Source organism: Hippocampus zosterae, chromosome 19 (assembly GCF_025434085.1).
Source record: "Hippocampus zosterae strain Florida chromosome 19, ASM2543408v3, whole genome shotgun sequence".
NCBI lineage: Eukaryota > Metazoa > Chordata > Actinopteri > Syngnathiformes > Syngnathidae > Hippocampus > Hippocampus zosterae.
In genome coordinates this window covers 5,333,741-5,348,387 of record NC_067469.1, presented here as the reverse complement: position 1 = coordinate 5,348,387, position 14,647 = coordinate 5,333,741, and the positions used below count along the sequence as shown (strand labels likewise).

The window sequence follows — 14,647 nt, the reverse complement described above, 5'->3', positions numbered from 1 at the left end:
AAGGATGTGTTGGGGCTTAGGCAACCCGAGTCAGACAGTTTGAACTGCTTCTCGCTAGGCCTCGGATTTGTCCAATCTTAGTCATGCGGTTTTATTGAAGGGGACACTACACGCATTAATCCCCCGACCTGGGAAGCTTTAATTGCTATTTCCTCGTGGTTGCGATGAGACAGAACAGAAAAGGAGCCCGAGTGGAGTCATACGGCAGTTCTCCACCGCCTGGCTTCTGGAACTACACGTCTTACCCCGAGAGCCATCTGGAGTCTGTTTATTGTATCACAAACAACAACGACACGTAATGGTAATCTAGCATGTGAATTACAGACGTGGGGCGGGGGTGGGGGGGGGTACGAGGAGTGTGCATGATGAACCTCATTTGATTTCCTTTTCAATTGACGGCTTTATCTTCACCTGATTGTACATCACTCCGCCATACGGAGAGCGGATAAACAAAGGAAACCGCCAATTAGATGGCATTCCGCAAGAGATTGTGTGTGGAAGAGGGGTAACTGTATACAGAAGAGTTAGTTTAGTCCCATAAATATTTATACAAAGTGCCACGAATGGAGACAAACGTTACCGGGAAATACGCTAGACAGAGGGTTGGGGGGTCAGGGGGCGTCATTGCCTGAAGAAAATCAAACAAGGACTTCCCACACTTAAGAGAGTCAATGACACGCTCGTACTCGTCACACGGTGCGCTTTCCCCTTCTCTTTCGACAGCAATGTGAAGCGAACATCCATTTTCCAATGACATTTACGGCAATTTACAAATGGGGATGGAATATTGCCCAAAAGGGAGGCTTGGCCAGCTGGGCGGAGACACTAATAGTTGCATCAGACAAAGTTAAAGATACATACGGCGTGCCCAGGGAGTGGATGTCAGTTCAATGTTTATACAGCTGCGCCGAGGATTATTATTATCGTCAAACCACGTTGCTATAATGTCATTCTGCGGATGCCAGAGCACAATCGGGTCCTCCCTGTAGCCGACGAGCCTTCTTCTTCTTCTTGTTTTCCCGCCCCCTGACTGCTGCGTAGGCCCGACGGACGCGATCGGATGTAGCAAAATAGCGGCTGAATGAAATGCGACGGGAGAATTGCGGAGAGCTGAGGACCAACTTGGGCGGTGTGAATTTGGGAAAATTAAATATGTTGGCGTTACGTAAAAGTAGTCTGTAAAATGCATGGCCAGTGATGGCGACGAGGTCGATTACGGCTAATGTACAAAGTTGGTTAAGGTCGGTTTTCGTAGGAGCAGAAGCCCCCCCTCTGTCCCCCCCCATGAAGCCCAAGTGCCATGTTTACAGGTTACGTAATCAACAGCAAGCTTGTTTAGTGTCATTGGTTTTATTTAACCTCAAACCGTATCGACAATCTGACCTTGCTTAGTCTGATATTAGATTCTGGGCTCGGCGTAAACCTCGGCACTGTTCTGTGTGTCATCAGGCATGCTGATAAAACACCAAGCGCTACATCGGACTGTAATCTTGGCCTGTGAGATGGCGATGTGTTTCAAAAAACATTTTATTTTAGTTGTTTTTTTTTTTAAATTAATCGAAAGTGAAGATTTTCTGGGGGGGTGCAGCTGGAGCATCATGTTTATGAGCCACATTACACATGACGCTTTTTCACCTCGGTGGGGAAAGTGATTAAAAACCTTGTTGGTGTTTTGGAGTGAAGGTCACTTGAATATTGTTCTTGCTTTGCTTTTTGTGTTTGCGTGATTGCGATGCTACATTCCAAACCAAGGCCATCAGCTTCTCGAAGGTCAGATTTATGTGACCCCCCCCCCCCCCCTACGACTTTTAAGGGCATTGGGACTACTTTTGGAGGTTTCTACTGCAAACTGACATGCTTCCACAGATATTGAGCAGCATACTCGCTAAGTGCTTCCCATTCCTCTGCCTGTAAACAGCTGCTCGGGCCGTTGAGTGGTCAAATATAAAAAAAAAAAATTACGCGGGCTGTTTACGTAGAACCCAAGCTTCTAATCATGCAGACGTATAATTGAGTGACGCGTGGGCTCTTTATGAGTGGAGCTGCATTCAAAAGGGCACATCCCTATACTTAGAGCTCCCTCTCTCTCTCTCTCTCTCTCTCATGCTAAATGGAGCACGCATCTCGATACCATTCCTATTTGCATGTTCTCAAGAAGGCCACATGAAGCAAAGAAATGACGCTTCATGTGCCGTGTCTATAAGATCCACATTGCAACTCTGGACTACCTCAGTACTGTATTGAAAAAGAAAAAAAAAATTGGAATCTGAAATTTGCAAGCTACACACCCAGTCACATTCAATGGGTCTTCAAAGAAGCTAACATGCAAGTTTTCCCATTGTTGGACAAAGCCGGTGTACCCTGAGAAAAGCCGCGCGGGTTCTCGGATAATAATGCAAACACCACGCGGGAAGGCCGCGGCCTCGGTTCAAACCCAGAACCGGTTCTCTGTGAGGCAGGCGTGCTTTCCACTCGGCTATACCGCGACACCCGATTTAACTTCTGGTGCAGATTTTTTTCACCAGGAAATTTGCTTCAACTCCTTTCGGTTGGAGTTCGACTTTGGAGGTTGCAGTGGATGCTTATAATTACAGGCCGAGCGTGAAGATTAAGAGTGTCATGGAAAAGAAGCCACAAACAAATAAACAGCTCGCTAAATTATGCGCCGTTTGTAGCGCGTGACCAACGTCAGCGCGTTCTTTGGCACGCACTTTTTGGGAGCCTTGGTTGCCTGTGATCTGCGAGGGGGCCGTATAATCTGGAGATGGATTTGTTGCTCAAATTAGTGGGGAAGAGAAGCGTGCCACATGTTCGGTGTCCATAAATATTGACTCTGGCTCATTTTTATTTATTTATTTATTTTATTTTTTTTTGCCGGCCGTCTCTGACACTAGTGGCTTTTCCATTTCGGGAACAACCTATAATGGCATCTGTCCCACTTCCACCCAACCAGCCTCCCATTCGCAGTGCTTCTCCGCGTTCCACTTTGAATCATTTCGCCACGAAAAAAAAAAAAAAAGGACAATCAAATTAGGGAAGTGGGCGGCCCGGTAGTCCAGTGGTTAGCACGTCGGCTTCACAGTGCAGAGGTACCGGGTTCGATTCCAGCTCCGGCCTCCCTGTGTGGAGTTTGCATGTTCTCCCCGGGCCTGCGTGGGTTTTCTCCGGGTGCTCCGGTTTCCTCCCACATTCCAAAAAACATGCGTGGCAGGCTGATTGAACACTCTAAATTGCCCCTAGGTGTGAGTGTGAGTGCGAATGGTTGTTTGTTTCTGTGTGCCCTGCGATTGGCTGGCAACCGATTCAGGGTGTCCCCCGCCTACTGCCCGAAGACAGCTGGGATAGGCTCCAGCACCCCCCGCCACCCTAATGAGGATCAAGCGGCTCGGAAGATGAATGAATGAATGAAATTAGGGAATTCACAACAGCAAACGCACAGCCAAATCGATTTCATAGCAGGTCATATTCCAGAGTGTAAAAAAGCCCATCTGGCTCAAGGCAGAGGAATGCGGGCCGTGAGTCCGGCCAAGTTGCTGTTAACAGCAGGTGAAAGGCTAATGGTTGGATCTTGCGGTGTCATCTCAGGGCTTCAGCCGCCCCCCCACCATCTCCCCACAAACGGCCCCCCGACTCGTGGAATGTAGGTGATGACAAGCCAGTGCTGTACCATCCGCAAAACGTACACGTGGAACACACACATGGAAGATCTCACTCCATTTTCTGCAAGTCTTCCACAAGATAAGGCAACCGATTGGATTTCTCAATTCCCTCACCCTAGCGCAAAAAAATGCACTTGGAATTAACAAATTATTGTAAATGTCATGCTTGTTTGTCTCTATGTGGGAGACTGAAAAAAAAATGTGCCAGCTGAACAACCGGTCGACAACCAGATGATGCTACTGTTTTTTTTCTGTGCAGGAGAAGAGGCGAGAGTTGCCACCATGACAACCTGCCCGCTCACAATCCGCTGAGCCTCGGACAATTTATGGTCAAGAAGAACATTTGAGTGTTAGAACAACCTCCCTACTCACTGTGAGATTTTTTTTATTTTTTATTTTTGGTTCCTCTTTCTATCTTCAATGACGCCAGTCCTGGAACTTTGCTGACACACCTCGTATGCGCCAGCGACCAGTCCAGTAAGGTGATATTGACTCGGTTTTCCTGCTATACAACTGAGGATCATCAATTTAGATGATAATGGATGGATAGATGGAGAGTGCATCCCGACAGGAACCCTCACATTTTTTTTTTTAATGGTACTATATGGTCGGGTGCCTTCCGTTTGGTACAGGGTCAGAGCATATTATGTAATGGACAGGAAGTGTGTTGTAACTCTCTTCCTATGCAAACAAACTTGTGAACTCAGCTGAATTTTTTTTTTGTAAAAAGGATGAGGCAGACAAGCACGACACGAACATTTTAAAAAGTCCGAATGATGCATCGTTGGAGGCCGAATGGATATTTATCAGATGTCTCGACGTTACAGTTTTTCAGATGGAGTTAGTTCGATTTGCATGTCCATGCGACAGAACCAGAGCTGCTTCAATCTTGAGCTTACCCCCCCCCCTCCCATCCCCCCGCCCCTCCTCCTCAGTCCGATACCGCCGATGTCATTGTTCGAGACAGATATGACACCGTTATCTAATCTCACTCTCCGCGCTGATCCAATTACACGTTGATTGAAAGGGCAACACTGCCGAGCAAACTTCGATAGCTTATCCGCGACATAAATGAACAACCTAACGAGGTGTCCAACGGAGAGGATAAACTGATAAACAAAAATGGAAGAATGAAACAAACCAATTCCCGGCCAATCATTTTTTTTGGGACGACGATGTAAATAATCGCAGTAATTAGTACTCGCTACATACTAGTTAACAGTTGGGGTGTTAAAAATCCCAGTTTGCACAATGAAGAGGTTCTCTCCGCTCTCAAATTTTTTTTTTGGAATATGACGTATGAAGATGTTCCCGATTGGAATGAGAGTGTGGGAAAAGCTATAAGACGCGCTTGTTTGGACAGAGATGCATTTCACTTGAATGATGTTTCCCCACTCATTCGCAGCACCGGGGAAAAACACGGCTGGAAGAAAAGTAAACCACTCTGAAGCCCTTCACTTTTATAGCGCAAGCGAGCTCTGTGTGGGAGCCCCTCTGGTCTGACCTTGTGTTTTTGTTCAGGGAATATTTGTGGATCGCATTTACAAACAAATGCACGCTGGAGGGAAAAGAAGTAGAGCAGCGATGGTGGCGGTTGTCTGCCGGTCGTTCGCGCTCGGTTGTCATGCAAAGAATGAAGCGGCGATTGTGGTTTAGTTCAAACTCAACAAGAGGAGAAGGAATGGAACACAAGTCATGGGGAAAAAAAAATACAGATCATACTTTAACCTTGAAGAACCCAAGAACCTTTTTCTTCTTTGGAAAATTAGGAATTTTACATGAAATGACTGCTATATGTTCCATGAACACCAAAATATATGTTTTTTTTTCAAATATTTACTGCTTTAATCCTAATTTAGGATTAGGACCAAATTTGACCCTTTGGGATTTAAGGGTAGCATTTGAGTAGCAGAATTTATAGGGGCCAAATTTGACCCCATGGGTTCTCCAGGGCTAAAAAAAAAAAAAAATTATGAAAACAGTCCGGAAAGTTGCTATGTGCCATGTTTGAATCCCCCCCCCCATACTGAAACAAGCATGCAGACTTACTGTCGTTACCGTCATTACTGTAAATATTTGTATGAAAAACAATAGTAGGGCATAAAATAAAAATAAAAAAGTGAAAAACAGTAAATATGGCATGAAGTGAACGTGCCGACTTGTGCACGATGTGTAACCTCCAAAGCTAAGACCTGGCTAATAGAAAATTGTGTATGTATACTGTACACACACACATTTTATACATATATACTGTGTATAATATATATATATATATATATATATATCCTTTTTTGCGTCATATTCAATTGTGTTGCAATTGCTTTGGGAGCCATCGCCAAGATCCCAACAGCAAACACGTAAGAGGTTTGCTGCTGAGGTGACTAACGTTATGCAACCAGATGCCTATATCTGTATTTTAATTGCAAAGTGGATGATCTGGGATTATCCTTCATCAAATGTTATTATCCCGGCAGGAGACAAAGATACAGTATCTTGTGAATCTTTGGGGGCTTTAATCTATTGCCATCACCATGGATGAAAACACAACAGCCGCTTTGGCCAAAACAAGCGCCTGGCCCAACTATCATGGCCTAATGGGCCCCGTTCAAGGGGATCAATGGTGGCTTTTTTTTTTTTAATGGGGATGAATTAAGGAAAAAAAATCGAAAATTAAATCTCCAGCCCATACTCAACACAAATGTGGCTAAAATTCCCATCCGAAGTAATATTGCAACTTGCTGAATTTTCGACAGGACCATTTTATCGCTGATTTGTATTGATATAGCTTGAGTGGTGCAGTCAAATCTATTTCATATTCACCGAAAACATATATAACATTTTTTTGGTTTTTAATCCTATTAATAATGCATGAATGGTCTGTATTTCGAAAGGTTCCCAAATTGGTGCTTATCCAAATTTACATGGTTTTAAGTGCTATTGTAGTTTTTCCTTATCATAAAAGCCCCACCGGGTGAGAAACCAGAAGGCCTTCCAAAAAAAAAAGAAAAACGGGGGGGGGGGGGGTGTCACTGACTCTCATGTGTTTATTTGACACGGTAAAAGAAAAAAAAAAGAGGCGGAAAAAAAAAGTTGGCTTGGGTGTGAGTCTCGCACCCACCACCACCACCACCACCACTACTACTACCACCCCGCCCGTCCGCCCGAGGGCTAAAAGTCCGCGGGAGGCGCTTTCATGGGCGGCCATGTGATTGACAGCCCCTCGGTGACATCACCGGACGACAAAAAGAGTGGCCGGCCGAGGGGAAGGAGCCAAATCAATCGCAGCACTCCGTCGGTGGCGCACGACGCGACCATCCAACGGCGCTCCGGAGCGCACCCAAGTCCACTTTGCTTCCAGACCGCTTTTTCGTTGTTGGGAAGATGTTCTACCGAGACGCGTTCGACTTTGATCGCTCCCTCTTGCGCGTAAAAACTTCCTCGTGACAAGAACGCGTTTGGTGCTCTGGTTTTTCTTCTTTGTGTGTGTGTGTGTGTGTGTGCGTAAAAAGGACAAATCGCAGAGAGAGAACCGAGCCGGCGCGTGACATTATGTGCGCGAGCGGACAAGTGAGGGTGTCGGGCTGTCTGTCTGTGGTCCTCCGCGGAGAAGCAGCGTGGATTTAACGCGACTTCATGTGGACTTTATCGGAGCCCAACGGTGGAACGACGACCGGACACAACGCTTCCTCGTCAGGTAAGAAAAAAATAATAATAAAACAAGACTTGAGCGTGTGAGTTCAAATCTCCGAGTGACTTTTATCACGCTTTGCATGTATTGATGCTCTTCAATGAGGCAGGGAAGTGGGAAAACGTGTGCTTAAAGTGCACTTTTCCTTTGCAGGCAGTTTTTTTTTAGATGTATTGTACATCTGGCCCCGGTGGTGCACGTCAGATCTAACACCTGCAAGCCTCTTGAAGTAACCCTATCCCTTATGATTATACAGTCAAAGTCTCCGCAAATTGACGCTTGTAGCACCCGGCCGGCTGGCAGGCTGGGCCTCTTCTTTTCCTAACTTTTTTTTTCCCCCTTCTCTTTTTTTTCCCTCTTCACCCCCCCTCTTCGAAAAGACTCTTTCATGTCTCTTCTGATCTCCACTCGCCTGCATTCCTTCAGCGTATTTCTAATTGGAGACTTCTTTGATTTGCCCTTCCTGTCCTTCATAGACTTCCTCCATCTTCATCTTAGAGATCAGACTTCATGCCGATGATTAATCGCCAACCGCCGCCGCCGCCACCTCAAAGTGACGAGGCGTCTTCCCCCTTTCTTCCATGTCGCTCGGCAAATTGACAGGACGTCCCCACTTTCTCCTCCGCAGGGACTGACTGATCATGGTCACCGTGGTCGGCTCTCTCATGGTACTGCTTATGGCTCAGGTGTTGATGGAAGGCGCGACGGGACTCATCCCCGAGGTGGGCCGAAGGCGGTACGGCGAGTCGGGCCGGCACAGCCCGCAGCAATCTGCTGGCGCCCTGCACGAGTTTGAGTTACGGCTCCTCAGCATGTTTGGCCTGAAACGCAGGCCGTCGCCGGGCAAGCACGCCGTGGTCCCGAGCTACATGGTGGACCTGTACCGCATGCACTCGGCCAACGGCGACCATAGCGCCCGGCGGCCCAAGAACATGGGAAGGCACGCCGAGAGGGCAGCCAGCGAGGCCAACACGATTAGAAGCTTTCACCACGAAGGTGCGTATTAGCGAATACCACGACCTGTCAGCCTCCAGCTCCCGGGCTCTCTCAGACAGCCCAAACATGTACTTAAACGTGACTCAGGGTGTCAGCATGCTGACTTCAGAGCACTCGGTTGTTTTACAGCACCTTTTTAGTCATTCGCAAGGTGACATGCGTCTCAATTTATTTACACTGTTAATGTAAGTTTTGGGGACACTTCAAAAAAAAAAAAAAGGTTGTGACGCAAGGCCTTTGAGCAAACATTGGGGGGGGGCGTCTGGCTTCCACTTCTGGGAAGTAACAAATACTTCAAAACTGTACTCGAGGATTAAATGTTCTGACCACGTTCCTGAAAACAACTATCCGTCCTTTCTTTTCCTTAATTTGTTAACTTCCCGGCAGAGGTTGTTAACTGCCATTTCGATCTTGATTGATTAACTCATTCACTCCCAAAGACGTTTTTAAACGTCTTTTCAGACTTAGTCCAGAATGAGTTAAGGTCTTGTGGCATTATAAGGCAGAAAAAAAAACAGTTACAGCTGACATGGAGGAACATGAGCAGGGACAAACGATGATGACAAAGCAAGATATTCCACTTCCGTAGCCTTATTTAAGAGATTTTGTTTGACGGTGGCTCCAAAATTGAATCAAACGCATTGTTTTGTGACAGCCGGAAAAAAAACGACAACTTGCTGCTTCTGGCATTCGATTTCAATTCAATTCTAAAATTGGAACAAACGCCGATACTTTTCACTTCAGTAAAAGAGTTGAATGTGTGTTCTTATTTCTTCCCCACAAATATCTCGACTTCTAACAAAGTCCAGCGTCAGTACTTTTACCACGTCCGCCGGCCAGGGCCGTAGCGAGAGCTTCAAAACATATCCAAGTGGCCGTGTAGTCCCCGAGGGGTAAATTTGTTACTTAATAATTGATGGTGTTTGCAGTACGCCTCTGAAAACAGTTTTTCCAGACACGCACCGCAGGAGCAGGATAAAGAGCGGCGTTGGTCTTTGCGCAGACGATCGCTCGGGCGCCGGGTTACTTCAGCAACCCACAACATGGCATTAAGGCAAACGCGTCATGCAGCCAGACGCAATTCCAAATTGTTATCCTGTCCAAATTACCTCTTCTCCACGTTGCACCATTCCTCAAAAATGCTCCTGCGTCGTTAAAACGTCCGTTACTACCCTGATTATATGAATTATTGGTTTTTCGGTTGATTTTACTGCCGATTTGAGTGTTCAGCTACTTAAAATGTCTTTTAAATGTTAAATCATTCGACTTGCCGCAATGCAATACTAAAATAATAGCGACGACCACTTAATTCCCCAAAGTAGTGTTTGGTGGCACGTTAAAGTGACATAGGCGGTGAAACGCAGAGACCTCGGGGGCGGTTTGGAGGGAGGCGTTTGCGCTTACTCGGGTGCGACACTCAGAAACGCCGCAAACAAGCCAGACTTGAGTGTAGTCCAGACCAGCTGAGGACCAGGGAACCGAACACAGGGACGAGAGAAAGGTGCAAAAGTCATCACGATTTGTTACCGGACTAGATGAGGATCCGTAACCTCTCCAGAGGAGAAAACTAAGTGGGACGGAAGTCATGACTATTCTGGTTTGAGGGTAGGCCAGACCGGTTGAGGACCAGGAACCCATGCAGGGGACTGGAACCGTAGTCTGCTGCTGTTAGAAGAAAAAGCTTAGGCGGATGAGAATTCTGATGAGGGGGTAGGCCAGACCAGTTTAGGATCAGGAACCTCTGCAGGTGATTGGTGGTGCTTTTGAGGAAGGGGCAAAAGTGGTGACTAGCCTGGTTAAGGACCAGGAAACCTCTGAAAGCTCTGTTGGGTGGATTACACCCAGGGGTGCTGTTAGGGGGACAAAATTCTGGTTTGAGTGTCGAGAAGAAAAGTTAGGGGAGGTAACCAAGGGTGCCAGAAGTTAAAAATGAGCACAATTAGGATCAGATGAGGACCAAGAACCCCGTGAATAGGGAGCGAACAGATGACGATTCAGGTTATAGCGTAAGGCCAGATCTCGAAAGGGCAAAACCTGATTAAGATTCAAAAGTGTCATAACTGACAAGGGCTCCAAAAATACAATTGTATTCCGATGATTGACACATCTGTTTATCATCATCGCTTTGCTCAGATACAGTCCTCGTTTCCACTTGCAGTCAAGATCCAGGAATAAAAAGCAGCTGCGTAAAACGGTATGGGGACATAAAAAAACCAAAGTGACACTGCCCGTTTTGTTTCGGCACGGGAGCCTGAAAAGAAATTAGGAATGTTGATCAACGCAATCTACAAGTCGCACGTTTCTAACAAGCCCGGACTTGTTTGTTGAGGAGGAGGAGGAGGGAGCTAAAGACGGCGTGACAGAGAGCGAGACGGAGCAAAGAGGATTTGGAACACGGAGAACAGGAGGATTTGGGATTCGGGGAGGGGAGGGGACCGAGTAGGAAGAAGGAGAGACAAGGTAGAGTGGGGGCAGTTGGGGTTCCCCCCCCACTCACCACATCAAATAAGGAGTGATACGCCTAATTGAGGTCTTTGTGCCTCTGGTGGGAGCTTTTGGATGAGATGGTGGAATTTCCGAAACGGCTTCTTTGAACGATGGGGCGCGTCGTTCAAAGTTTGCAACGACGTGTGCAGATCGCGGCTCGTCATGCTCACAAGTAAGAGTTCAAAGCGGGATTGCGGCGCAGAAAATTGCACGCCGCACTATAATTTGTGTCACTTACGCAGCGAGGAGGGAAAAACCAATGAGTCTATATACCGTGCTATCTTAGCCATGCCTCGGGGCAGTCAAAATAACGCGGCTGCTCGAAATGCACTTTCAAGGAACAACCTCTCCAAGTCTCTCAAAAACGGTCCTGATCCCGAGCTAAATGAATCCTGTTTGTTGTCTGAGGATTAATGTACGGCTGCCGAAACAGTGGCCTTGACACTGAACTTCGGAGCATTCCTTTACTCTCTGTGGTTGCTATGGTAACTGTCCATCGATTAAAGTCATGCCGATCTAGTTCTAAAACTTAACCGTGAGAGAAACCAGCGGGTAGCAGTTCAGTACCAGCCAATTCTGGACCAAGTCTGAAAAGACGTTTAAAACCGTCTTTGGGAGTGAATGAGTTAAAGATGCATTTTTAAAAAAACTTTCGGTGTGGATTTACACATCTTCATCCACTTCTTGGTCCTATATCAAAAACAATATGGTACGATGTCACTTCTATCATCTGCAGCAGTTTATAATCAATATTTGGGTAAGAACTCGCCAGAGATGCCGATTACTTATCGACGAAATCTAGTTGGCCTTGCGAGTCTTGTGAAGGTGGCTGGTTAAAGAAACGGTCCCCATTGCTAATATAGTTTCAATTCTATTGGCCAGCACTCCCGATTCCAACGGCCCCCGTCGGATTTAGATTCACGTGCTAACAACCTGATTAGACAAAAAAAAAAATCTCTCGAAAATGTTCATGTAAAATGTAGGTCAGTTTGGCCCTGACGGTCTATCTCTTCCAAATTAGCTCAACCTGCGCTGTCTTTTCCAGAGTCGATGGAGGCCCTGGCCAGCCTGAAAAGCAAAACCACCCAGCGGTTCTACTTCAACCTCACTTCCGTCCCAGAAGAGGAGCGCATCACGTCGGCAGAGCTTCGCATCTACAGGGACCAAGTCAAGGGCGTCACCCCGACCGGCCCCAACAACGGCTCCGCAAACGTCAGCTCGGCGGCCGCCGGCTTCCATCGCATCAACATTTACGAGATATTCGGCACGCCCAAATCCGGCGGCGACGGGGAGCCTCTGGTTCGCTTGCTAGACACCCGGTTGGTGAAGGACTCTTTCAGCCGGTGGGAAAGCTTCGACGTGAGCCCCGCCGTGTCGCAGTGGACTTCCGGGAAAGGTCGCAACCACGGCTTCATGGTGGAGGTGCGCCACCCGGAGGAGCGGCAGGCCAGCGACGAGCACGCCCGTCGACGCGGCAGGCACGTGCGGGTGAGCAGGTCCCTTCACCAGGACCAGGACTCGTGGCCTCAAGCCAGGCCTCTGCTGGTGACGTACGGCCACGACGGGCGCGGGGACTCGGTGCTGCACACGCGAGAAAAGCGCCAGGCCACGCTGCGCAAACAGCGGCGGAAGCACCAGCACAAAGCCAGCTGCAAGAGGCATGCGCTATACGTGGACTTCAGCGATGTGGGCTGGAACGAGTGGATAGTGGCGCCCCCGGGCTACCACGCCTTTTACTGCCACGGGGAGTGTCCCTTCCCCCTGGCGGACCACCTCAACTCCACCAACCACGCCATTGTGCAGACGCTGGTCAACTCTGTGAACGCCAACATCCCGAAGGCGTGCTGCGTGCCTACCGAACTGAGCCCCATCTCTCTGCTATACCTGGATGAATATGAGAAGGTCATCCTTAAAAACTATCAGGACATGGTGGTCGAGGGATGCGGCTGCCGGTGAGAATGAGAAAGCGGGTTACAGGCGGGTGATGATGGACACCCGGTTTTCCCAATGAAGACGTTATTTATATGAAAAGACACAAAACAGAGCTATCCCGGAAGAAGCATATAATATGAATATATTTATGTCTCTGTCAAGTTGGGAAATAAATATTTTAATCAGAGGAATATATTCCTTTTACTGGTTTTGATAATTAAAAAAAAAATAAAATAAAAATGTATTTCTGATGTACATTTCCAAACGGGTGCAATACCACATGAAGTATAATGCGCAGATGTTTTTCTATTTTGTATTTATTTCTATCATAACCACTTTATTTGTAAATAAATGTGTATTTATCGTGAGAAAATACGCTCTGCCTCGAGTTCCCCCCCCCCCCCCCCTCCACATCGGTGACACACAGAAATACACACGACACGCCAGCAGAAGCGCGTCTTCTTACAAAGATTGCAAAAGCAAGCGGTGAGCTCTTGATGGTAAGTGTAACTGGAGCGCAACAACAATAGTGTAGTCGGCTGAGGTCAGAGTGCCGCTGCTGCGGCGAAGTGCAGTCATAGGACGGCGGAGACAAGTTACACAAGCGCAAGAGACTCCCGTGGGAGGGTTAGGAAAACATCGGTGCTTGTTTTCCAAGAACGACGGCAAAGACCCCCAAGACTCTTGTGAAAAGCAGTTCCCGGTGTTTTTCCTTGTCAAATTAGCAGAAGAAAAAGTGTGTTCACACTTGACAGCTTTGAGCTCGGTCCATGCGAAGTCTTCTGCGATTCCTCTTTCTGATGGATTGAGTATGAAGGCTTCGGGTGTCGACGCACCGCTGCCATTTTTCAGTTGGATCAAATGTGAATGCTTTGGCTGAAAATTAACTCGAGTCGGATTTGTCCGGATTTATGATTGAAGCGTCAAAGCTTCGGTTTAAGTCAACTGCTGTGGTATATTCTATTCATTTGCCAACATCTCAGATAAACTCGACCCGATACTACGAAACAAAACAAACTGTACTGCCGTGCGATTTTTTTTTTCATCACTTTTTTGTATTGTGAGTGTCATGCCACGGCTTTGGCCAGACCGGATAACCAAATTACAGGGTCTGCACATTGCCTTCATTAAATATGAAGACCGATTATGTGATGCAAATAGGCAGTGTCTGATCTTCTGTTTTGGCCCGGACCAGAGAACAAAATTACGAATGGGAACATGGGCTTTGAATAAAGTAGGTAAGCCCGTAGTCGTTTCAAACAGAACCTTATGCAGTCAAATTGCAGACGGGGGAGTGTGAATGCAAATTAGAGCATTAAAAGCAAACAAAAACAAAAAAACGGTGTGATTTTCTGCTTTGGCTTGGACAAGAGAACCAAATTACAGGTGCAAACACGACCTAACTCGAAAACGGGGAAGTTGATGATTGATTCATACAATACGCCGTCCGGTCCAAATGATCAAGAGCAATTTTTGGGTCAATTCAAGTGCAGCAGACAAGGGCTCAAGTGGAAAAAGAAGAAAAAAATTTGGTGGCCACAAAAAAAAAAATGCACACCAAGTACAAATGTATTTCCATTAAATGGAGAAAACATGTACACAAAATGCAAATTTGTGGGTTGGATATGATTCCCAAAAACACCTTTAGCATGCGGACACAATTTACATCTCGGGTTTGTTCAGTAGGACCGAACGTTTGATTCAAATACCAATTTTTGTTTTCGACAGTATCGGAGAACCAAATTACAGGTCTGAACATGGCCTGAATTAAAGAAGGGAAGCCTACGGTTGATTCATCCGGAGGTTTGCTACCCGGGGATCACGCGAAAAACGTGCGAGACTGAAGCCACGCCAACGGGCCCTCGGGGGTCAAAAATAGAAAAAA

General features: G+C 46.9%; 1 protein-coding gene across 2 annotated transcripts; it reads left to right on the top strand.

Moving 5' to 3' along the window:
* The first annotated feature begins 6,765 nt into the window (after positions 1-6,765).
* On the top strand, positions 6,766-13,135 carry bmp2b (bone morphogenetic protein 2b). Of its 2 annotated transcripts, none has more exons than XM_052053100.1 (3): positions 6,766-7,353; positions 7,976-8,343; positions 11,876-13,135. In XM_052053100.1, exons 2-3 carry the CDS (start codon positions 7,989-7,991, stop codon positions 12,784-12,786), a joined length of 1,266 nt encoding a protein of 421 aa, XP_051909060.1. In that variant the 5' UTR covers positions 6,766-7,353; positions 7,976-7,988; the 3' UTR covers positions 12,787-13,135. The 2 variants fall into 2 exon arrangements, with proteins under 2 accessions (XP_051909060.1, XP_051909061.1); XM_052053101.1 differs by lacking the exon at positions 6,766-7,353 and having other exon boundaries at positions 7,999-8,069; positions 8,180-8,343.
* Positions 13,136-14,647: the final 1,512 nt, after the last annotated feature.